This window comes from Pristiophorus japonicus, chromosome 5 (assembly GCF_044704955.1).
Source record: "Pristiophorus japonicus isolate sPriJap1 chromosome 5, sPriJap1.hap1, whole genome shotgun sequence".
NCBI lineage: Eukaryota > Metazoa > Chordata > Chondrichthyes > Pristiophoridae > Pristiophorus > Pristiophorus japonicus.
The window spans coordinates 41,140,696-41,165,085 of NC_091981.1; the positions used below are offsets into that span (position 1 = coordinate 41,140,696).

Genomic DNA, 24,390 nt, shown 5'->3' on the forward strand with positions numbered 1-24,390 from the left:
AAATGCTACACTAAATGTTCCTATTTCAGACCTACATTTTAGTCACCAGTGTATATAACTGTTGTCTACAAATCTTGATCCATTGTAGTTGCTACTGGATTTCACTTATATGCTATGCACTTCATAGGGCATGGTTCCAGTATATGTAAGGTTTATTTGTGTGCTTGCTTTCCAGTGTAAACCTGTTTTTGTGGAAGGAATGTGCTTTGGGTTGTAATGAGGAGTTGGAACATTGAGTGCAAACTGGCAGGAGAGAGTGAGTGTGAAACAAATGTAAACATGGCTGAGTTTTCAGTTAAGTTGGATGTCAATGATTAACTCCACATTAAACCTTCAAAGAAATTGGGAGTTCCAATATTTGGATACAGTATGTGACTCCAGTGGGCCTTGTTAACATTTTTCAGTGTCATAACAAATATTGAATGTTGGGCAACAGGAATGGTGTAAATAGAGAAACAGTAAGTAAGTTATTCTTTTGGCAGCTGACCCTTCAGTTTATTTTTCTTGTCTGGTTCCTCACAAATGCTACATACCTTCATTCAGCAAATTATGAGTCGGGAGTCATGCTCCCAGCTGTCAGCCTGTGCACCTCTAAAGCTAGCCACCAGCAAGTATGTGCAAGTGTCCAGAGTCATCAGTGGTTTGATTTTTCTTCTCTTCCATTTACCCCACTCCCCAAAAAAGAGGGGAATACTTGGTATCTCTCCATGGCAACAAATTTGAGATCAAATGTTTGCCACATGCAAGATTGTACTCACAAGATGTACTTCAAGGGTGTAATGTATGCTCACAGGTTTGTAGAGCTGTTGCATTGTGAGTGGCTTCGCCAATCACATGATGTTCACAAGACTCAATAAAACCCCAGTCAATTGAGTCGAGGTCATCCACAATGAAGTTTACAGTTGTGAGCTAGTAGATGAACTGGTAATGTGTAGTGTGATTGTTAAACCTTTTGGTATTAGGAACTGGTTTATTAATGTGTTGCAATGAATTATTAAGCAAAGAACCCACAAACAGCAATGTAATAATCAGATAATCTGAATTTTTGTTGTGTTGATTGAGGTTTAAATATTGGCCAGGGGATAACTCCTCTGCTCTTCTTCGAAATAGTGTCATGGGATCTATTACGTCCACTTGAGAGAGCAGACTGGGCCTTGGTTTAATGTCTCATCCGAAAGACGGCACCTCTGACAGTGTACTGCACCGGAGTGTCAGATTCAAATTTTTTTTGAGCTCCAGTCCCTGACCCAGAGGCGAGGGTGCTACCCACGGTATGCGAATAGATTTGTAGCTAACATAAAAGTGAAGCCAAAAGTCTTTTATAAAACACATAAATAGTAAAAGGAAGGGTGAGGTCGATTAGGGACCAAAAAGGAGATCTTCTTGAAGAGGCTGAGGTACTAAGTTGCCAATGTAGCAGTAAAGGAGGAGGCAGTAGTGATATTGGATACGATAAAAATAGATAATGAGGATGTTCTTAAAAGGTTGGCAGTCCTCAAAGTAGAAAAGTCACCTGGTCCAGATATGATGCATCCTAGGTTACTGAGGAAATAAGGATGGAAATTGCAGAGGCTCTAGCCACAGTCTTCCAATCCATCTTGGGTATGGGGGTGCTGCCAGAAGACTGGAGGATTGCAAATGTTATACCTCTTTTTTTAAAAAGAGGAGGGTAAGAAGGCATTTGACACAGTGTCACATAAAAGGTTACTGCACAAGATAAAAGTTCACGGGGTTGGGGGTAATATATTAGCATGGATAGAGGATTGGCTAACTAACAGAACAGAGAGTTGGGATAAATGGTTCATTCTCTGGTTGGCAACCAATAACTGGTGGGGTGCCGCAGGGATCAGTACTGGGACCCCAACTATTTACAATCTACATTAACAACTTGGAAGAAGGGACTGAGTGTAAGGTAGCCAAGTTTGCTGACTATACAAAGATGGGAGGAAAAGCAATGTGTGAGGAGGATACAAAAAATCTGCAAAAGGACAAACGGGCTAAGTGAGTGGGCAAAAATTTGGCAGATGTAGTATATTGTTGGAAAGTGTGAGGTCATGCACTTTGGCAGAAAAAAATCAAAGAGCAAGTTATTATTTAAATGGAGAAAGATTGCAAAGTGCCGCAGTGCCGCAGTACAGCGGGACCTAGGGGTACTTGTGCATGAAACACAAAAAGATGGTATGCAGGTACAGCAAGTGATCGTGAAGGCCAATGGTATCTTGACCTTTATTGCAAAGGGGTTGGAGTATAAAAGCAGGGATGTATTGCTACAGCTATACAAGGTATTGGTGAGGCCACACCTGGAATACTGCGTGCAGTTTTGGTTTCCATATTTATTTGCTTAGGAGGCAGTTCAGAGAAGGTTCACTAGGTTGATTCCGGGGATGAGGGGGTTGACTTATGAGGAAAGGTTGAGTAGGTTGTGCCTCTACTCATTGGAATTCAGAAGAATGAGAGGTGATCTTATTGAAATGTATAAGATTATGAGGAGGCTTGACAAGGTGGATGCAGAGAGGATGTTTCCACTGATGGGGGAGACTAGAACTAGAGGGCATGATCTTAGAATAAGGGGCTGCCCATTTAAAACAGAGATGAGGAGGAATTTCTTCTCGGAGGGTTGTAAATCTGTGGAATTTGCTGCCTCAGAGAGCTGTGGAAGCTGGGACATTGAATAAATTTAAGACAGAAATAGACAGTTTCTTGAACGATAGGGGGATAAGAGGTTACGGGGAGTGGGCGGGGAATTGGAGCTGAGTCCATGATCAGATCAGCCATGATCTTGTTGAATGGCGGAGCAGGCTCGAGGGGCCGTATGGCAGCCTCCTTTTCCTATTTCTTATGTAAAACTCGGTAACTACAGGTCAGTTAGCCTAACGTCAGTGGTGAGGAATCTTTGCTACAATAATCAGAGACAAAATTAATTGGCATTTGGATAAGTATGGGCGGATGAATGAAATTCAGCACGGATTTTTTAAAGGCAACTTGATCGAGTTCTTTTGAAGTAATGGAAAGGGGTAATGAGGGTAGTGCGGTTAATGTGTATATGGACTTTCAAAAGGCATTTGACAAAGTACCACATAATAGACTTGTTAGCAAAATTGAAGTCCATGTGATTAAAGTTATTATTACTTATTACTTATTCCTGGGATGGGGGGGGTGGGATTATCCTTTGAGGAGAGATTGAGTAGACTAGACCTATATTCTCTAGAGTTCAGAAGAATGAGAGCAATTCTTACAGGGCTTCAGAGTAGATGCAGGGAGGATGTTTCCCCTGGTTGGTGAGTCTAGAACCAGGGGTCACCGTCTCAGAATAATGGGTTGGCCATTTAGGGCTGAGATGAGGAGAAATTTCTTCACTCCGAGGGTGGTGAATTTCTGGAATTCCCTACCCCAGAGGGCTGTGGATGCTCAGTTGTTGAGTATATTCAAAATGGCGATCAATAGATTTTTGAATATTAAGTGGATGCATTGGTTGTAATACCAAAATTCCCTGGATTCTGGGGAGGTCCCAGCGGATTGGAAAACGGCAAATGTAACACCCCTATTTAAAAAAGGAGGCAGACAAAAAGCAGGAAACTATAGACCAGTTAGCCTAACATCTGACATTGGGAAAATGCTGGAGTCCATTATTAAAGAAGCAGTAGTGGGACATTTGGAAAAGCATAATTCAATCAAGCAGAGTCAGCATGATTTTATGAAAGGGAAATCATATTTGACACATTTGCTGGAGTTCTTTGAGGATGTAACGAGCAGGGTGGATAAGGGGTAACCAATAGTGTATTTAGATTTCCAGAAGGCATTTGATAAGGTGCCACATAAAGGGCCCAAGTTTCCACATGATTCGCGCCTGATTTTTAGGAGCAACTGGTGGAGAACGGACTATTTTAGAAATCGCAATTCTCCACATTTTTTTTTCTGCAGTTCTAGTCAGGTAGAACAGTTCTAGTTTAGAACAGAATTTTTTCTTCAAAAGGGGGCGTGTCCGGCCACTGACGCCTGATTTGAAAGTTTCCACAGTGAAAATGTACTCCAAACTAAAGTAGAATGGAGCCAGTGAAGATTTTTGTAGAACTGAAAAAACCTGTTCTACACATTAAAAAAATCAGGCGCAGGTTACAAATTAGGCGTCCAGAATGAGGAGGGGGGAAGGGAACTCATTAAATTCGACAATAAATCCTTATTTATATTTCTACAAATATTATACAAATAAATCCAACCTGAATAAACATTTATAAGCCAAGAAAAGATTAAATAAACCATCTTCCTACCTGTGTGAAAGTGCTTCAGCCAGGGAGAATCCTGCAGCCGTTCGTGCCGCTGATAGGAGAGAGGAGAGAGGAGAGAGGAGAGAGGAGAGAGGAGAGAGGAGAGAGGAGAGAGGGAACAGGAGCGCGGGTCGGGTCAGTCAGGGGGGGGGTCTCGGGTCGGGGGGAGCGGGGGTCGGGTCTCGGGTCGGGGGAGCTGGTGTCTGGTCGGGGTGGGGAGCGGGTGTCGGGGCGAGCGGGGGTCGGGGCGGGGCGGGGGGGGGGGAGCTGGTCTCGGGTCGGAGGGGGGGGAGCGGGTGTTGGGGCGGGGGGGGGGGGGGAGCGGGTTTCGGGTCGGGTCTGTGGGGGGGGGGGGGAGCGAGTGTCGGGTCTGGTCGGGCGGGGAGCAGGAGCTGGCCGTGGGAGGAGCCTCATTCACGCAGCCCCAGTGAGGCCATTGGGCCAGAGCTAGGGGCTGCGTGCTTCGGGCCCCTCCCACACAGTTCGGCGCCTGGAGCTACTGCACTTGCGTGCCGACTGTAGCGCGCATGTGCAGAGGTCCCGGCACTGTTTTCAGCGCCGGGACCTGGCTCCGCCCCCCCACAGCTCGTGCTGGCTGCGCCGAGGGCCAGAGGACCTGTAAGTAGGTGGAGAATACCAAGGATTTTTTTAGGCGCGAAAAACGGGCGCCCAGCTCGGAGGGGCGCCCGTTTTTTTTCTTGTGGAAACTTGGGCCCAAAGGGTTACTGCACAAGATAAAAGTTCACGGGGTTGGGGGTAATATTTAGCATAGATAGAAGTTTGGCTAACTAACAGAAAACAGAGAGTTGGGATTAATGATTCATTCCCTGGTTGGCAACCAGTAACTAGTGGGGTGCCGCAGGGATCAGTGCTGGGTGCTCAACTATTTACAATCTACATTGATGACTTGGATGAAGGGACTGAGTGTAATGTAGCCAAGTTTGCTGATGAATGGTTGGGAAAGCAAATTGTGAGGAGGGGACACAAAATCTGCAAAGGGATATAGACAGGCTAAGTGAGTGGGCAAAAATTTGGCAGATGGCGTATAATGTGGGAAAATGTGAGGTTATCCACTTTGGCAGGAAAAATAGAAAAGCAAATTATTATTTAAATGGGGATCCTTGTGCATGAAATACCAAAAGTTAGTATGCAGGTGCAGCAAGTCATCAAGAAGGCAAATGGAATGTTGGCCTTTGTTACAAGGGGGGCTAGAGTATAAAAGCAGAGAAGTCCTACTACAACTGTACAGGGTATTGGTGAGGCCACACCTAGAGTTTTGGTCTCCGTATTTAAGGAAGGATTTACTTGCATTGGAAGCTGTTCAGAGAAGGTTCACTAGGTTGATTCCGGAGATGAGGCGGTTGACTTATAAAGATAGGTTGAGTAGATTCTCATTGGAGTTCAGAAGAATGAGAGAGGTAACCTTATCGAAACATATAAGATAATGAGGGGGCTCGATAAGGTGGATGCAAAGAGGATATTTCTACTCATAGGGGACATAGTCTCAGAATAAGGGGCCACCCATTTGAAACAGAGATGAGGAGGAATTTCTTCTGAGGGTTGTAAATCTTTGGAATTCTCTGCCCCAGAGAGCTGTGGAGGCTGGGTCATTGAATATATTAAAGGCGGAGATGGACAGATTTTTGATCGATAAGGAAATAAATGGTTATGGGGAGTGGGCAGGGAAGTGGAGCAGAGTCCATGATCAGATCAGCTATGATCTTATTAAATGGTGGAGCGGGCTCGAGGGGCCAGGTGGCCTATTCCTGTTCCTATTTTTTATGTTCTTAAAGGAATCCAGGGATATGGGGATAGTGCAGGAAGGTGGAGTTCAGGTAGATGATCAGCCATGATCTTATTGAATGGCGGAGCTGAATGGCCTACTCCTGCTCCTAATTCTAAAGAGACAGTGACGTTATGGATACAAAATTGGCTTGGGGGCAGTGGTGAATGTTGTTTTCAGACTGGAGAGAAGTATACAGTGGTGTCCCCCAGATGTTTATATTTGGACCACGGAGAGGCAGTATGGACTAAATTGTACAATTTTAAAGGGGGTGCAGGAGCAGACAGATCTGCGGGTGTATGTACACAAAACTTTAGTGGCGGGACAAGAAGAGAAGGCTGTCAAAAAAGCATATGGGATCCTTGGCTTTATTAATAGAAGAATACACTCCAAAAGCAAGGAAGTTAATTGAACCTATATAAAATACTGTTTAGGCCCCAGCTGGAGTATTGTTAAATTCTGGGCAGCACACATTTTAGGAAGGATGTCAAGACCTTGGAGAGGGTGCAGAAGAGATTTACTAGAATGGTACCAGGGATGAGGGACTTCAATTATGTGGAGAGATTGGAGAAGCTGGGGTTGTTCTCCATAGAAGGTTAAGAGAAGATTTGATAGAGGTGTTCAAAATCATGAATGGCTTTGATACGATAAAAACAGAGAAACTGTAACCAGATTTAAGGTGATTGGCAAAAGATGTGACAGTAGAAAACATTTTTTTTATACAGTGCGTTGTCGTAATCTGGAATGCACTGCCTGAAAGGTTGGTGGAAGCAGATTCAGTAGTAATTTTCAAAAGGGAATTGGATAAATACTTGAATGGAGAGCTTTTACAGGGCTATGGAGAAAGTGCAGGGGAGTGGGATTAATTGGATCGCTCTTTCAAAAAGTCAGCACAGGTGTGATGGGCGAATGGCCTCCTGTTCTGTCATTCTATGATTCTATAATTCCCTAGTAATTTTCTAGATCCAAATCTGAGTATAGCATCTCCAACACAGGGAAACTCATTTGTGCACGACTCTTTTTTTGAGACAGATTTTGAACTTTCCCTTCCCCTGCCGCAGAGCCCATGTACTCTTTGTAGGCCTGTGAGTGAACCAGAACTGGTGACCCATTTATATTGTGGAACCGTTTGCTTTACCTGTATTCAAAATTTGTCCTGTTATCCTGCAGGGCAGATTCAGAACATGGCCTGCAGCAACTACATAGTCACAAAATTGTTTTTTCTACTTTCTGTGGACTTTCCCTGGTTGGCTGGTGGTTTCTACTTCTGGAAGCTTGTGTGTTGCCTCTCTTACCCTTCAATGGCATTGCTATGAGATATCTGGAACGAACACTGACCAGCCCTTTCAGGATTATACAAGATTGCCTGACTTTAATTTCCTTCAACATAAATGTTATTGCAATTTTTCTTTTTAAATAGTTTTTATAAAACTGGATGTGCAGAGCCCTCGGTAATTAAAAAAACAAATACTTGCCAAATTAAATCACTTGGCTTCTGTGTGTAAATTCAAATTTTGCTTTATAACAAAGGATTCTATTGGGAACACAGTAATTATTTGAGAATCTCTTAAGCGTCCAGGTGATTTTCTGGGGGTTGGGGAGAGAAGAGGGTATAGGATAATGCTAAGCTGCACATAGCATACTATTTTTGCATCCAAGTTTGAACCCAGCCCAGACAGATGGGTGAAAGTTTCCCTTTATTTTTTAAAAGGAATATGGTCCAGGGAAGTCATGCTGACGAGCCTTTCTCTGTATCTACAAGTTTCCTTGGCAAGAACTGAGTTTAAACTCATCAGTGTGTCAGTACCAATAGATGCTATTGAGTACTGTGACAATCGTAACTATTAGTCACCTGGTCATCTTGTTTTCATTTTTGGAGCACAGTCATGTAACGATGAAGTGCTCGATGCCAATTCTTGCAATAGATTTAGTGCTGACTAAATATATTGCCCTTACAACAGATGTTATATTTGCACGTTCAGAAGTATTTGCTCTGGAAAGACAATCTAAGAATTGGAAATTTATTTTTGCACAGTGCTTGATTTGGCAGAATGGGCATTTGGTGGAATACAATTAAATATGAAGGGAACTGAGTGGCACAGTGAATTAGTCACCTCTGAGATTGGGGTATAGTGCTCAACCCAGCTTTTATGAACTTTAACTGGAATAATCCTTTTAAGAAAAATTGGTTCGTGAAGACACTCGAAAGGGAATCAAGAGATGGGAATCAGGAGGGAAAGTGAAGTTGAGGTCAAAGATCAGCCATGAACTTATTGAATGGCGGAGCAGGCTCGAGGGGTCATATGGCCTACTCCTGCTAATTCTTATTTCTTTTGCTATATACATATAAAACAAATCTTGCATCTGCATGCACTTCCTGTCCTTAGCAAAACTGAAGTGCTGCTCCTGCTAAAGGGATGTAATTGTGACATTTACATAGGCAGTTTCCGCTATAAAAATGCCCAGGAGTGTGTAATAAGAAAAAGTTGTCAGGAGGTGAGGTTTTATAATTTTATAGCAAAATTATGTTCAGCAATTAAATGTTGTAGTACAGGTAGTAGCTATGAAGAAATTACGTTGGTGTGTAGTCGATCAGAAGGAACATGTGATAAACTATTTTGTGATCTGTCCGTGAATTGCGCATTACTCGGAGCTGATCTGCTAGTCTTGGGCTGCAGTTATATTGGGCCCAAGTTTCGGCCTCAGTTGCTCCTGATTTTTTGGAGCAACTGGTGTAGAACAGAGTATCTTAGAAATTCAAATTCTCGGCATTTAGTTTGCTCCAGTTCTAGTCAGTTAGAACAGTTTCACCTTGGAACAGAATTTTTTTTTCAAAAGGGGGCGTGTCCGGCCATTTACGCCTGTTTTCAAAGTTTCGGCAGTGAAAACTTACTCCAAACTAACTGAAATGAAGATTTTTGCACGCTGGAAAAAACCTTGTCTACACTTTAGAAAATCAGGCGTAGGTTACAAATCAGGCGTAGGGAATTGGGGTGGGGGGGGGTTAAAGGAAAGTTTACAAACATTAAACACTTCAGTTTTACAAATAAAGAGCCATCATCAATAATAAATGCTAAAAACATCAATAAATCGATCAAAAAAATTAATAAATAATTTTTTTTAAAAAAATCAATTAATAAAACATTTTCTACTTACCGACTGCAGCACCGGGAGCCCTCCAACAGCGTGCTGGGATGCCCCCTTCCCCCCCCCCCCCCCCAGTGTGTCTCTGTCAGTGTCTCTATCTCTGTCTGTCTGTGTGTGTCTCTCACTCTCTGTCAGTGTTTCTGGCAGGGGAAGGGGGGGGGGGAAGGGAAGGGGGGGGGGGAAGGGAAGGGGGGGTGAAGGGAAGGGGGGGTGAAGGGAAGGGGGGGTGAAGGGAAGGGAGGGGAAGGGAAGGGGGGGAGGAGGGGAAGGGGGAAGGGAAGGGGGGGAGGAGGGGAAGGGGGGGGAGGAGGGGAAGGGGGGGGGAGGAGGGGAAGGGGGGGGGAAGGGGGGGGAGGAGGGGAAGGGGGGGGAAGAGGGGGGGAAGGGAAGGGGGGAGGGGGGAGGAGGGGAAGGGAAGGGCGGGGGGGAGGAGGGGAAGGGAAGGGGGGGAGGATGGGAAGCGGGGGGGAGGAAGGGAAGGAGGGGAGGAGGGAAGGGAAGGGGGGCGAGAAGGGGGGGGAGGAGGGGAAGGGAAGAGTGGATGAGGGGAAGGGAAAGAGGGGAGGAGGGGAGGGGGAGGAAGAGGAGAAGGGGAAGGGGGGAGGAGGAGGAGGAGGGAAGGGGAAGGGGGAGGAGGGGAAGGGGAGGAAGGAGGAGGAAGAGGAGGAGAGGGAGGAGGGGAAGGGAGGAGGAGGAGGAGAAGGGGAAGGGGGGAGGGAGGAGGGGAAGGGGAAGGGGGGGTAGGAAGAGAAGGGGAAAGGAAAGGGGGGGAAAAGGAAAAGAGTGGGGGGGCGGGGGGAAGGAGAAGGGGAGGGAGGCTGAACGGGCCAGGCCCCAGCACCAGATTTACAGGTAGGTGGCGTCGGGTCTGGAGCGTGGGTCGGTTCCGGGGGTGGGAGGGAGGGAGGTCGGTTGGGGTGGGGGGATGGGAGGGAGAGGGAGGTCAGGTGCAGGGGGCGGCGGGTGCAGGAGTCGGGTCGGGGTCGGTCTGCGGGGGGCGGGGAGGGAAAGAGAAAGAGAGAGACAGTCCGGTCGGGTCGGGAAGCAGCCTTATGCACGCAGCCCTAGTGAGGCTATTCGGCCAGGGCTAGGGGCTGCCCACTGTAGCGCGCATGTGCAGAGGTCCCGGCACTGTTTTCAGCGCAGGGACCTGGCTCTGCCCCCTACAGCTCGTGCTGCGCCGCGCCCGACTCCAGAGAACCAGCAGGGAGCCGGAGAATACGTAAGTTTTTTTTAGGCGCACTTTGTGGCTCGAAAAACGGGCGTCCAGGAACGGCGCAGCCCGAAACTTGGGCACATAATCACTTTTGCGGTATTGTACTGTTATGCATCAACCAAAAGTGATGGTCGGATTCAGTGATGTAATATCCTATCCAGCAAGAAGCCATCTCACGTGGCATATAATTCCATTGTGGTGTGAAGCTGGGTTTTAAAGTGTTCAGTGTCTTGGCACTTTATAATACCGTAAAATCTTGATAATATTAGTCTTTCTAGTATCATAAGAAAGTGGGCGCTGTCCGATATATTTTCCTAACATTTGAAAAATCACCACCAGACGAGGAGCGTACTGCACTAATCTCTTTACTGACGGGCCGTACGGTTGGCACACAGAAATACTTGGTTGTTACCAACTGCACATCATAATCAGACCAATAGTGCAGTAGTATGGTTGCCGGCTTACACGTCTGAAATGAGCATTGTGTCTTCACTTCTTGCACAAGTGGCATTTATAAACATAGAAACATAGAAAATAGGTGCAGCAGTAGGCCATTCGGCTCTTCGAGCCTGCACCACCATTCAATATGATCATGACTGGTCATGCAACTTCAGTACCCTGTTCCTGCTTTCTCTCCATACCCCTTGATCCCTTTAGCTGTAAGGGTGGCATTTAACTCCCTTTTGAATATATCTAATGAATTGGCCTCAACAACCTTCTGTGCTAGAGAATTCCACAGGTTCACAATTCTCTGAATGAAGAAGTTTCTCCTCATCTCGGTCCTAAATGGCTTACCCCTTATCCTTAAACTGTTGCCCTTGGTTCTGGACTTTCCCAACATCGGGAACATTCTTCCTGCATCTAACCTGTCTAAACCCATCAGAATTTTAAACATTTCTATGAGATCCTCTCTCATTCTTCTGAACTCCAATGAATACGAGCCCAGTTGATCCAGTCTTTCTTGATATGTCAGTCCCGCCATCCTGGGAATCAGTCTGGTGAACCTTCGCTGCACTCCCTCAATAGCAAGAATGTCCTTCCTCAAGTTAGGAGACCAAAACTGTTCACAATACTCCAGGTGTGGCCTCACCAAGGCCCTGTACAACTGTAGTAACACCTCCCTGCCCCTGTACTCAAATCCTCTCGCTATGAAGGCCAACATGCCATTTGCTTTCTTAACCACCTGCATGCCAACCTTCAATGACTGATGTACCATGACACCCAGGTCTCATTGCACCTCCCCTTTTCCTAATCTGTCACCATTCAGATAATAGTCTGTCTCTGTTTTTACCACCAAAGTGGATAACCTCACATTTATCCACATTATACTTCATCTGCCATGCATTTGCCCACTCACCTAACCTATCCAAGTCACTCTGCAGCCTCATAGCATCCTCCTCGCAGCTCACACTGCCACCCAACTTAGTGTCTGCCAACCAGTTCTCAATCCACGTCAGCGCACTACCCCCAATCCCATGTGCTTTAACTTTGCACATTAATCTCTTGTGTGGGACCTTGTCGAAAGCCTTCTGAAAGTCCAAATACACCACATTAACTGGTTCTCCCATATCCACTCTATTGGAAACATCCTCAAAATTCTAGAAGATCTGTCGTGCATGGTTTCCCTTTCATAACTCCATGCTGACTTGGACTGATCCTATCACTGCTTTCCAAATGCGCTGCTATTACATGTTTAATAATTGATTCCAACATTTTCCTCATTACCGATGTCAGGCTTAACCGGTCTACAATTCCCTGTTTTCTCTCTCCTTTTTTAAAAAGTGGGGTTACATTAGCTACCCTGCAATCCATAGGAACTGATCCAGAGTCTGTAAAATGTTGGAAAATGACCACCAATGCATCCACTATTTCTAGGGCTACTTCCTTAAGTACTCTGGGATGCAGACTATCTGGTCCTGGGGATTTATCAGCCTTCAATCCCATCAATTTCCCTAACACAGTTTCCTGTCTAATAAGAATTTCCTTCAGTTCCTCCTTCTCGCTAGACCCTCGGTCCCCTAGTATTTCCTGAAGGTTATTTGTGTCTTCCTTAGTGAAGACAGGACCAAAGTATTTGTTCAGTTGGTCTGCCATTTCTTTGTTCCCCATTATAAATTTACCTGATTCTGACTGCAAGGGACTACATTTGTCTTCACTAATCTTTTTCTCTTCACATATCTATAGAAGCTTTTGCAGTCAGTTTTCATGTTCTTTGCAAGCTTACACTCGTACTCTATTTTCCCCCTCCTAATTCAACCCTTTGTCCTCCTCGGCTGAATTCTAAATTTCTCCTAATCCGTAGGTTTGCTGCTTTTTCTGGCCAGTTTAGATGCCTCTTGGATTTAACACTATCCCTAATTTCCCTTGTTAGCCACGGTTGAGCAACCTTCCCAGTTTTTTAATTTTATGCCAGACAGGGATGTACAATTGTTGAAGTTCATCTGTGTGATCTTTAAATGTCTACCATTGTCTATCCACCGTCAACCCTTTAAGTATCATTTGCCAGTCTATCCTAGCCAATTCACGTCTCATACCATCGAAATAACCTTTCCTTAAGTTCAGGGCCCTAGTCTCTGAATTAACTGTGTCACTCTCCATCTTAATGAAGAATTCTACCATATTATGGTCACTCTTCCCCAAGGGGCCTCGCACAACAAGATTGCTAATTAATCCTCTCATTACACAACACCCAATCTAGGATGACCAGCTCTCTAGTTGGTTCCTCGACATATTGGTCTAGAAAACCATCCCTTATGTACTCCAGGAAACCCTCCTCCACCGTATTGCTACCAGTTTGGTTAGCCCAATCTATGTCATTTAAAGTCACCCATGATAACTGCTGTACCTGGGACCTTTCTGTTCCTTACAGGCTATGTACAATCTCAATTGACCCACGTATTCTTTGTTTCACAGTGAATTCAGGGCAGTGTTGCTCAGGCCAGTGTTGCACAAAGAAATGGAGTGCATGAGAGCAAATTGTTTCGGTCAAGATAGTGTTTTTCCTTTTTTTTGTTCTGTTTCCACTTTTTCATTCCTAAAAAGGAGGGAAATTGCAAGCTCCTGTCAGCCGACTAGAGATCAGAAACTTGTGGGGAAGTTGTGGAAACAGTCTTATTACAAATCTGTGACCAAGCATATTGAATTGTCATGTCTTGCTGTTCGATACATTTTAAATAAAAGTGAAGGTGGATGTTCTATTGTAAAACTACAATTTCCCCCCCACACTATACAGTACACGTATGGTAATTGGGTCTCTTATTTTCAGTATTTATGTGCTGGTTGGTACATTTGTTAGAATAAGTGATAAAATTAAACAGCTTAATTAGTAAACTAAGCAAGGCAAAGATTCCATTTGAAAGTAGTTGTCTTTGTTCAGTTAAAAATATCCAGATGTCAAAAGGCAAGAGCTTACCAAAATTTCAGTGCTGATTTTTTTTCTTTCCCCTGCAGATATATGCCGGGTGTGTCGGTCAGAAGGAACACCAGATAAACCACTTTACCATCCTTGTGTGTGCACTGGCAGTATCAAATTTATCCATCAAGAATGGTAGGTTGGGTCAGATTAATATGCTGCGCAGTAGTCATTACACAAACTGTTTTATAAAGTACTGTAAATAACGTTACAATGAGGAGAGACAGTTTTCTACCAACATTGGCTTTCTTAATTTATGTGCAACTACTTTAACCATCTCGATTATGTTGTGCAAAATAACTTTTATTTTAAGTATGACGATGAAAGCTAATTAAAACCTTGCTGTTTTCAATGGAGATAGGGAATGAAAGCAGGAAGGTTAGGATAGCTCCATATAAATTCTAAAGTGATTCAAATGATTTTTATTGGGTTTATGTAATGAGTGAAGCATTCAAGTACAAGTAATTTATAGCTACATTAGGTAGAAAAACAAGAACTAAAAATATCGGAAATATAAAGTAAAAAGAAAGAAAATGCCGGACATATACAGCAGCTCCGTCAGCATCTGGATGTAGATCCTTTACCAACTAAACATTTGAGTTGCTGCTGCCCTGGAATTTCCCCTCCCCAAACCTAGGAGAAATGGAAGAATGATACAGTACAGAAGGAGGCCATTCGGCCCATCATCCCTCCCCTGGCCACTCCCCTACTCTTTCGCCATAGCCCAGCAAATATTTCCCCTTCAAGTATTTATCTAGTTGCCTCTTGAAAGTTACTATTGAATCTGCTTCCACCACCCTTTCAGGTAGTGCATTCCAGATCATCATAACAACCAATCTTCTTGCTGTGCGGTTCGGCCTCTGGGCTGCATAGTAATGAGACCCAGCCCTCAAAACAGTCCGAGCCTTCTGACAGCAGGATCAGGTGGCTGGCCAGCAAGCTCCAGTGGCTGGTTGTCTGAAAGTTGATATCTACTGCTAGACCTCTAACAATGCAACACTCCCTCACTGCTGCTTTGAAGCATTAACCTAGATCATACACTCAAGTCTGTGGAGAGGCTTGAACCTACAGCTTTCCACCCTGGGCAAGAGTACTACCAACTGAACCAAGCTGAGTACTCAGCTAATTGACACCTTGTGACCAATTCGGTGTAAAGAAATCAGCAACGGCTTGATAGATGAGGCTACCGGGATGTGGTATGGTTCATCAGTATATGCAGAAAATAACAGTGCAAGATGCAACTGTTGCTGCAAATAAACCATACTTGTACACATGATGATAATATAATGAGCGAATATGTTGTGTACTGTATGAGGATGCATTGCTAAACAAAAATTAAGATAAACCTAGTTAAACTGTGCAGTATATGAATAACGGAGTCAGAATGGGGAGTGCCATATTTTTATATGGTTACAGTAAACCTCTGGTGTGAGAGAAACAAGAGCTTGCTGGGAAAATGCTAGAAGTTTTGTAAAAATAGCAAATAATGCTTGACCATATTGGGCAGTACTAAAATTTTTCACTTTCCTTCCAGTTTAGTTCAGTGGCTCAAACACAGCAGAAAAGAATACTGCGAACTCTGCAAACACCGATTTGCTTTCACACCAAGTAAGTAACTAATGTCTGAGTCGCTTTGTGTACTTTTTTTTACCTTTGCTCATTTTCTTCATCTTGTCATTTTAGGCCATGCACCATATGCAGCTAAATTAATGAGCAAACACCTTGTTCCGAGACCTCTGCTTTTCTGAACTGGTCACTCCATTCATTGGTTTTGGTGTCCCTCCCTGTAGTGACATGGTTGAGATCAATGTTCCCTTCAAGCTGTACAGCCATGCAGCAATGGGAAAGGTGCCATACAGGCCACTCAACGGCTTTCCCATTGTAAATATCGCACATGCGTGGCAATTTAAAGGGACTGCGCACTAAAAGCAGGCTCCGCAGAACAAAGCGCAGCTTACAGGCAACATTGGCTGAGATTGAGAACTTGGCAAAGTAGGCAATCAAATCTGTGTTGCACCGCTCTATACAGTGTACTGGTTATTCAGGGCACTGTGTTTTTGAAATGACGTGCAGCATTCGGAATTAATTTTTGTAGATGAAAGGATGTACTTGCACATTAAACAATTGGAGGAGAATAGATGTCTAAGATCAGATTGGTCTTAAAACTTATTTTGGGTTTACAAACTTTCGCAGTTCAAGTCATTATAAAGGACATGGGGTACTAATTGGTGGTCTGCCTAGTTCCGGTATTAGTGTGCATGGCTGTTAACAAATGAGACTGTCACTTGAGTTCAGATGACATAAATAGGAAGTGATTAGACACTCCAGATTATCAACTGCATCAGAACCTGTGGATGATTTCATCCTTCTAACTTATCTTGGTATTGCTTTTATCTTAAATTCAGCATTTTAGCTGGTACAGGTTGAACCTCCCTTATCCGGCACCCTTGGGACCTGGCCTATGTTGAATTAGGGATTTTGCCGGATATGGGGAGATCAACGGCCCATGGTTGGGCGGGTGGTGGGGGGTGGGGGTGGGGGGCGGCGGGGAACGGAAGAGGAGGTCGGCGTCCTGGGTAGGTCAGGTGTCGACGCGGCCCCAAAGTCGGGGTGGAGGTCGGCTGGTTTTGCGCATGCGCCCCGGCCACCGGAATCATATCGGACGAGGGGTGGTGCCGGATAAGGGAGGTCCAATCTGTAGTTGTGTGTCTGTTTTATATTGGCATCTTGAAGTTGTGTGTATATAAATTTTTTCCCAGTAGAACCAAAATTGTCCAGAGGCTACTAGAATTGCCCAGTATAGAGTAAGAAGCTTTTGACTGCTCCTAATTCTCTGTTGATGAATATAGTACAAGGAGCTATGGTTAATAAAGGCATGTCTGTGCATGTAATGCAGAAATTGATTACAATTTCCAGCAATATACAGCAGGATTTAAATTTAAACTCCTAGCAACCATAACACTTTGTTGTATGTGTACGCTTTATCAAAACAGGTTTTGCAAGCAGTATTCATTACTTTCTCCCTTAACTTTCATCTCATTCTGAATTTGTCTATTTTTAATGTTATGTTGTATTTCATGAATGTACTTTGTTTCTACAAGTGATTTGATATTGCATTTTGTAATTTTATTTTCTTCATCTTTTGAAGCTTGTCACGGTTTATAATTCCTATTTAAAATACGTCATCTGGAACTTGAATAGACTGTAAATGCTTAAGTGACAGTGGGGAAAAAAATGCACAATTTAGGAGTGGAAAACCATCATTACTTTATTACTTTGTAATAACAGTTTCTGTATCAAATTCGGAAGAAAAGAATTGTCAAGATGGCACAATGTGTTGGCGCATCAGCATGCTGTGCCACAGAGGGATGGAACTGGTTTCCCTTTGTAGCTTCCCCACATGATGAAACTAGGGTATTTGTCATACCATTAGGGAGGCATAGGATGGAGCTTGGGCAGTTCCATACAGGGAGCTGGGGAAATTGCATGCAGCCACCCTGGGTTGCACCTGGTGACTGAATCCTGAGTTATTGACCGAGGTATGGGAGCAGATCAATCGTCTGCTCCTTTGAGGGTATGGCATATGATCTGGAGAAACCCAGAACCTGGAGAAAGGCATTTCCCAATCCGAATGGAGAAGCTTTTATTTTTAAGGTCGGTGGTGCACCAGCCTTTTAACTTTGTCTCAATATGTAGAGGTGCTTGCATATGGCTGTTAACATTTGGCCCACTGAGACTTGCAGTATGCTACATCAGGTTGGACTTATATTTTGGCTGACCTTTGTGGCTGAAGCACTGATAGGCAGTCTGTAGTAAAGAGTGCATTGTAGGCATGATGGAATGTGCTGTTTGTCCCCTCGGGGACTCACTGATGGTCTGGCTCTTAATGATTCACAACTCATAAAGGGCTAAATGAAATTAAGCAGCAGAACAGCCCTGGCGTTGTGCACCACTGAAAAGAATGATTTGTGTGATGTGATTAGATTATTTAATTTAAAACTGAGATTGTAGAACTAGAGTGCAGAGATGCAGAATTAGCAAGTCTAGAGTTGGAATGCAGATGAATACAAATGTGTTCATAGAGCATTACCCACATACCAACAATGCTCATCATGTATAGTTATTTTCCTTAACTCTTTCAAATAAGGGACCTAGGAAGAACTGGAAATCCAAGTCAAGGATAGAAAATGCTAAGAATGTACAGACGGTTGGTCAGCATCTGAAAATTAAAATTAGTTTAACTATTTGGGTGCAGTCCTTTATCAGTTTTGATGTTGACTTAATTATAATGAACCTGCTATATATATCTGGTATTTTATATCCCTGTTTCAAATAAGAAACTGGATAAGTATTTTGCTGTAAGAGCTTGAAGGATAAGTATAGACATTGACTTAAAAAAAAAATACTCAGTGAAACGCTATGGGGGAGAATGTTAAACCTCCGCCACCCTCTTTTTCACTTCCCTCCACCCCCAACCCAACCGCGATTGGCTTCTCTTCCCCCTCGATCTCCTTTCCTCCCTCCCCACCATGATCAACAACGACGCCCCTCCCACCGTGATCCGCCTACCTGCACTGCTGCCCCGATCGGCCCCATTTCCCCACCATCACTGTGATTGACTCACCTCCTCCTCCCCTTCCACCAATGCCTCGATCTGCCTATCTCTTCTTTCTCCCCCTGCCCCCCCGGCAGAGTGCCCGTATTTCCAGATATTCTCTTCTGTGGAACGTGATCAATTGGGATTGAACTATGTAAACATTGTTTTAATGCTGATGCCTTGAAGATATTGCTAGAACATAACAACATAAGAACATAAGAATTAGGAACAGGAGTAGGCCATCTAGCCCCTCGAGCCTGCTCCACCATTCAACAAGATCATGGCTGATCTGGCCGTGGACTCCGCTCCACTTACCCGCCCGCTCCCCGTAACCCTTAATTCCCTTATTGGTTAAAAATCTATCTATCTGTGATTTTGAATACATTCAATGAGCTAGTCTCAACTGCTTCCTTGGGCAGAGAATTCCACAGATTCACAACCCTCTGGGAGAAGAAATTCCTTCTCAACTCGGTTTTAAATTGGCTCCCCCGTATTTTGAGGCTGTGCCCCCTAGTTCCAGTCTCCCCGACCAGTGGAAACAACCTCTCTGCCTCTATCTTGTCTATCCCTTCCATGATTTTAAATGTTTCTATAAGATCACCCCTCATCCTTCTGAATTCCAACGAGTAAAGACCCAATCTACTCAATCTATCATCATAAGGTAACCCTCTCATCTCTGGAATCAGCCTAGTGAATCGTCTCTACCCCCTCCAAAGCTAGTATATCCTTTCTTAAGAAAGATGACCAAAACTGCACGCAGTACTCCAGGTGCGGCCTCACCAATACCCTGTACAGTTGCAGCAGGACCTCCCTGCTTTTGTACTCCATCCCTTTCGCAATGAAGGCCAACATTCCATTCGCCTTCCTGATTACCTGCTGCACCTGCAAACTAACTTTTTGGAATTCATGACCCCCAGGTCCCTCTGCACCGCAGCATTTTGTAATTTTTCCCCATTCAAATAATATTCCCTTTTACTGTTTTTTTTCCAAGGTGGATGATCTCACATTTTCCGACATTGTATTCCATCTGCCAAACCTTAGCCCATTTGCTTAACGTATCTAAATCTCTTTGCAGCCTCTCTGTGTCCTCTACACAACCCGCTTTTCCACTAATCTTTGTGTCATCTGCAAATTTTGTTACACTACACTCTGTCGCCTCTTCCAGGTCATCTATGTATATTGTAAACAGTTGTGGTCCCAGCACTGATCCCTGTGGCATACCACTAACCACCGATTTCCAACCCGAAAAGGACCCATTTATCCTGACTCTCTGCTTTCTGTTCGCCAGCCAATTCTCTATCCATGTTAATACATTTCCTCTGACTCCGTGTACCTTTATCTTCTGCAGTAACCTTTTGTGTGGCACCTTATCGAATGCCTTTTGGAAATCTAAATACACCACATCCATCGGTACACCTCTATCCACCATGCTCGTTATATCCTCAAAGAATTCCAGTAAATTAGTTGAACATGATTTCCCCTTCATGAATCCATGTTGCGTCTGCTTGATTGCACTATTCCTATCTAGATGTCCCGCTATTTCTTCCTTAATGATAGTTTCAAGCATTTTCCCCACTACAGATGTTAAACTAACCGGCCTATAGTTACCTGCCTTTTGTCTGCCCCCTTTTTTAAACAGAGGCGTTACATTAGCTGCTTTCCAATCCGCTGGTACCTCCCCAGAGTCCAGCGAATTTTGGTAGATTATAACGAATGCATCTGCTATAACTTCCGCCATCTCTTTTAATACCCTGGGATGCATTTCATCAGGACCAGGGGACTTGTCTACTTTGAGTCCCATTAGCCTGTCCAGCACTGCCCCCCTAGTGATAGTGATTGTCTCAAGGTCCTCCCTTCCCACATTCCTGTGACCAGCAATTTTTGGCATGGTTTTTGTGTATTCCACTGTGAAGACCGAAGCAAAATAATTGTTTAAGGTCTCAGCCATTTCCACATTTCCCATTATTAAATCCCCCTTCTCATTTTCTAAGGGACCAACATTTACTTTAGTCACTCTTTTCCGTTTTATATATCGGTAAAAGCTTTTACTATCTGCTTTTATGTTTTGCGCAAGTTTACTTTCGTAATCTATCTTTCCTTTCTTTATTGCTTTCTTCGTCATTCTTTGCTGTCGTTTAAAATTTTCCCAATCTGCTAGTTTCCCACTAACCTTGGCCACCTTATACGCATTGGTTTTTAATTTGATACTCCTTTATTTCCTTGGTTATCCACGGCTGGTTATCCCTTCTCTTACTGCCCTTCTTTTTCACTGGAATATATTTTTGTTGAGCACTATGAAAGAGCTCCTTAAAAGTGCTCCACTGTTCTTCAATTGTGCCACCGTTTAGTCTGTGTTTCCAGTCTACTTTAACCAACTTTGCCCTCATCCCACTGTAGTCCCCTTTGTTTAAGCATAGTATGCTCGTTTGAGACACTACTTCCTCACCCTCAGTCTGTATTACAAGTTCAACCATACTGTGATCACTCATTCCAAGAGGATCTTTTACTAGGAGATCGTTTATTTTTCCTGTCTCATTACACAGGACCAGATCTAAGATAGCTTGCTCCCTTGTAGGTTCTGTAACATACTGTTCTAAGAAACAATCCCGTAAGCATTCTATGAATTCCTCCTCAAGGCTACCCCGTGCGATTTGGTTTGACTAATCGATATGTAGGTTAAAATCCCCCATGATTACTGCCGTTCCTTTTTCACATGCCTCCATTATTCCCTTGATTATTGCCCGCCCCACCGTGAAGTTATTATTTGGGGGCCTATAAACTACGCCCACCAGTGACTTTTTCCCCTTACTATCTCTAATCTCCACCCACAATGATTCAACATTTTGTTCATTAGAGCCAATATCGTCTCTCACAACTGCCCTGATATCATCCTTTATTAACAGAGCTACCCCACCTCCTTTCCCTTCTTGTCTATCTTTCCGAATTGTCAGACACCCCTGTATGTTTAATTCCCAGTCTTGGCCACCCTGCAACCACGTTTCTGTAATGGCCACCAAATCATACCAATTTGTAATGATTTGTGCCGTCAACTCATTTACTTTATTTCGAATGCTGCGTGCGTTTAGGTAGAGTGTTTTAATACTAGTTTTTAAACCACGATTTTTCGTTTTGACCCCTCCTGCAGCCCCTTTATATTCATACATATTGTCCCTTCCTATCACCTTGTGGTTTGCACTTAACCCAGTGCTACTCTGCTCTGTTGCCTCCTGCCTTTTGCATTCTTTCTTGGGGTCCTGTTCATCTGAGCTCTCACCCACTCTAACTAGCTCAGAGCCTTCACCTGGGTTCCGAATACGCCTCGCATTGAGGCAACGAGCTTTCATGCTTGCCTTTTTATTACACTTTGACCCTTTAGAATTTTGCTGTACAGTGGCCCTTTTTGTTTTTTGCCTTGGGTTTCTCTGCCCTCCACTTTTACTCATCTCCTTTTTGTCTTTTGCTTATGTCTCCATTTTGTTTCCCTCTGTCTCTCTGCATTGGTTTCCATTCCCCTGCCATATTAGTTTAACTCCTCCCCAACAGCACGAGCGAACACTTCCCCATGAACATTGGTTCCGGTCCTGCCCAGGTGCAGACCATCCGGTTTGTACTGGTCCCACCTCCCCCAGAACCGGTTCCAATGCCCCAGGAATTTGAATCCCTCCCTGCTGCACCACTGCTCAAGCCACGTATTCATCTGAGCTATCCTGCGATTCCTACTCTGACTAGCACGTGGCACTGGTAGCAATCCTGAGATTACTACTTTTGAGGTCCTACGTTTTAATTTAGCTCCTAGCTCCTTAAATTCGTCTCGTAGGACCTCATCCCTTTTTTTACCTATACCGTTGGTACCAATGTGCACCACGACAACTGGCTGTTCATCCTCCCTTTTCAGAATGTCCTGCACCCGCTCCGAGACATTCTTGACCCTTGTACCAGGGAGGCAACATACTATCCTGGAGTCTCGGTTGCGGCCGCAGAAACGCCTATCTATTCCCCTTACAGTTGAATCCCCTATCACTATCGCTCTCCCACTCTTTTTCCTGCCCTCCTGTGCAGCAGAGCCAGCCACGGTGCCATGAACTTGGCTGCTGTTGCCCTCCCCTGATGAGTCATCCCCCTCAACAGTACTCAAAGCAGTGTATCTGTTTTGCAGAGGGATGACCGCAGGGGACCCCTACACTACCTTCCTTGCACTGCTCTTCCTGCTGGTCTTCCATTCCCTAACTGGCTGTGGACCCTTCACCTAGATTGGCTTAAGGCTTTAGTTAGGAATTTCAGGCTGTCTAGCAAATGTTGCTCGTGGATATTCATTAGTAAATATGAGTAAATAAACTGGTTGGGGGAGGGGGCGGGGTGGTTAATAGTACATAAACTCAACTGCCTGTTGGAAGTTGCAGGCTCTGAGTAAGATAGTTTATCATATTTTGCTTTGTTCTATCTATCATCTGTGTAACATTTCAATATTTGTTTTTTATTTTAACCAAATATCTACCTCTTCGGGTGGGAGAGAGGATTGTATGTACTGTATAAATTCCACTCCGAGTGAAGTCTGGAAGTTTAGGTCTATTTCTTCATCTTTGTATATGAATGAGATGTTGCCCCCTGTTTAACACTCCAAGCTCTGTTATTGTAACATTCATTTAACACGAAGAAAATTAATTTTGTCTTCATATCACTTTACCATGTGATATATTCCACAGTGCTTATTTTTGAATGATCAAGCAAATCTTAAATGGCTTTTGAATGCCATTAGAATTGTAATGGGTGATTCTTTTTTCTTTTCCAGCTATCTTGTGTAAATATTAAAATTATAAATGCGTGTGTTCTTCCTCTGAGTGACCTTTATATGTATGTTCAGATGTAAGGTTCAATCACCATTTAAAGCCGCATTGCCTCTCAATTTAAAATGCAGATTACCTGTCAATAACCTCCTTTATCATTTAAGTGCGCACAATGAAGTGGGCCTTGTCGTCCTCTGAACCGGCTCGGAAACGATTAAATCTGAAGTGTCTGTAAATACAGTTACTCTCCTAACTATTAATTGCGTGGTGCCAGTTCCGTGGGTATTAATCTAGTGATGGGATAGGTTGTTAGTTGGCAAACTTTGTTGCCAGCATATTTGGCTGTAATTTATTCATCATTCCTTAAGGTAAAACCCGCCTGAATGCATTTTATTGTCCTGTATTCAGCTTTGCAGTATGTTTGCAGCTTAAAAAGCCACATATTTATTTGCTTGTAGAAAAAATGATTGGAGCGCCCAGCTGATTTTGTCACATTATACAATGTGGGTCATAAGCAAGATCACAAATCAGTCCAACCTTCAGATTATTTACACTTTCAAGGTAGTCTGCAGTATCAAAATCTGTTGTGATTAATGGTTGCCTTTACACATTTCATGCAATAAGGGCATTTGTGTCAGCAGACCATTTTTAACAGATTTTAAATAAGTTTATTTACTTTAGATGGATTTCAGGTTTAAATTAATTTAAAGTGTGTCACCATCTTTACAAGCTGGATCATTCAATTTATGGTGTAGACTATTTTTATACACTCATCTGTCATTGGTTAAAGAGAGTTATTCTGGAAATTAATTTTCTTATGTAACCTATCTGGCATTTCTGGATAAACTTGAATCTGACTACTTCTTAGAAGTTTAACAATGATCTAAGACCTGTCCTGGCACTATACTTTCAGCTGTAGTTTGTCATGTGCAAGGCCATGTAAACTGTTAATCTGACAGTGACACTTGGTTGGACTGGAGGTAACAGAGTGGTGTTTGAAGTGGCAGGGCATTGATAAAATTGCACAATAGAGGGAGGAATAATCAACTGGTGCAGAAACAAAGTAAACACAACAAAGACGTATGTGAATTATACATTCACAAGCACGAACTGAAGGCTAGGCTGATAGATTCAAGTCTCATATCTGTCACACTGTTAAAGATGCAACATGGTCTTAAAAAGAGGG

At 43.7% G+C, this 24,390-nt stretch overlaps 1 protein-coding gene across 2 annotated transcripts in view; it reads left to right on the forward strand.

Moving 5' to 3' along the window:
• Positions 1 to 24,390, forward strand: part of marchf6 (membrane-associated ring finger (C3HC4) 6) — an 89,473-nt gene that overhangs the window by 10,228 nt on the left and 54,855 nt on the right. For both annotated transcript variants that reach the window (XM_070880567.1, XM_070880568.1), the window contains exons 2-3: positions 13,862 to 13,958; positions 15,358 to 15,431. In XM_070880567.1, the coding sequence (XP_070736668.1) occupies positions 13,862 to 13,958; positions 15,358 to 15,431 (171 nt within the window). The remainder of the gene's footprint in view (positions 1 to 13,861; positions 13,959 to 15,357; positions 15,432 to 24,390) is intronic.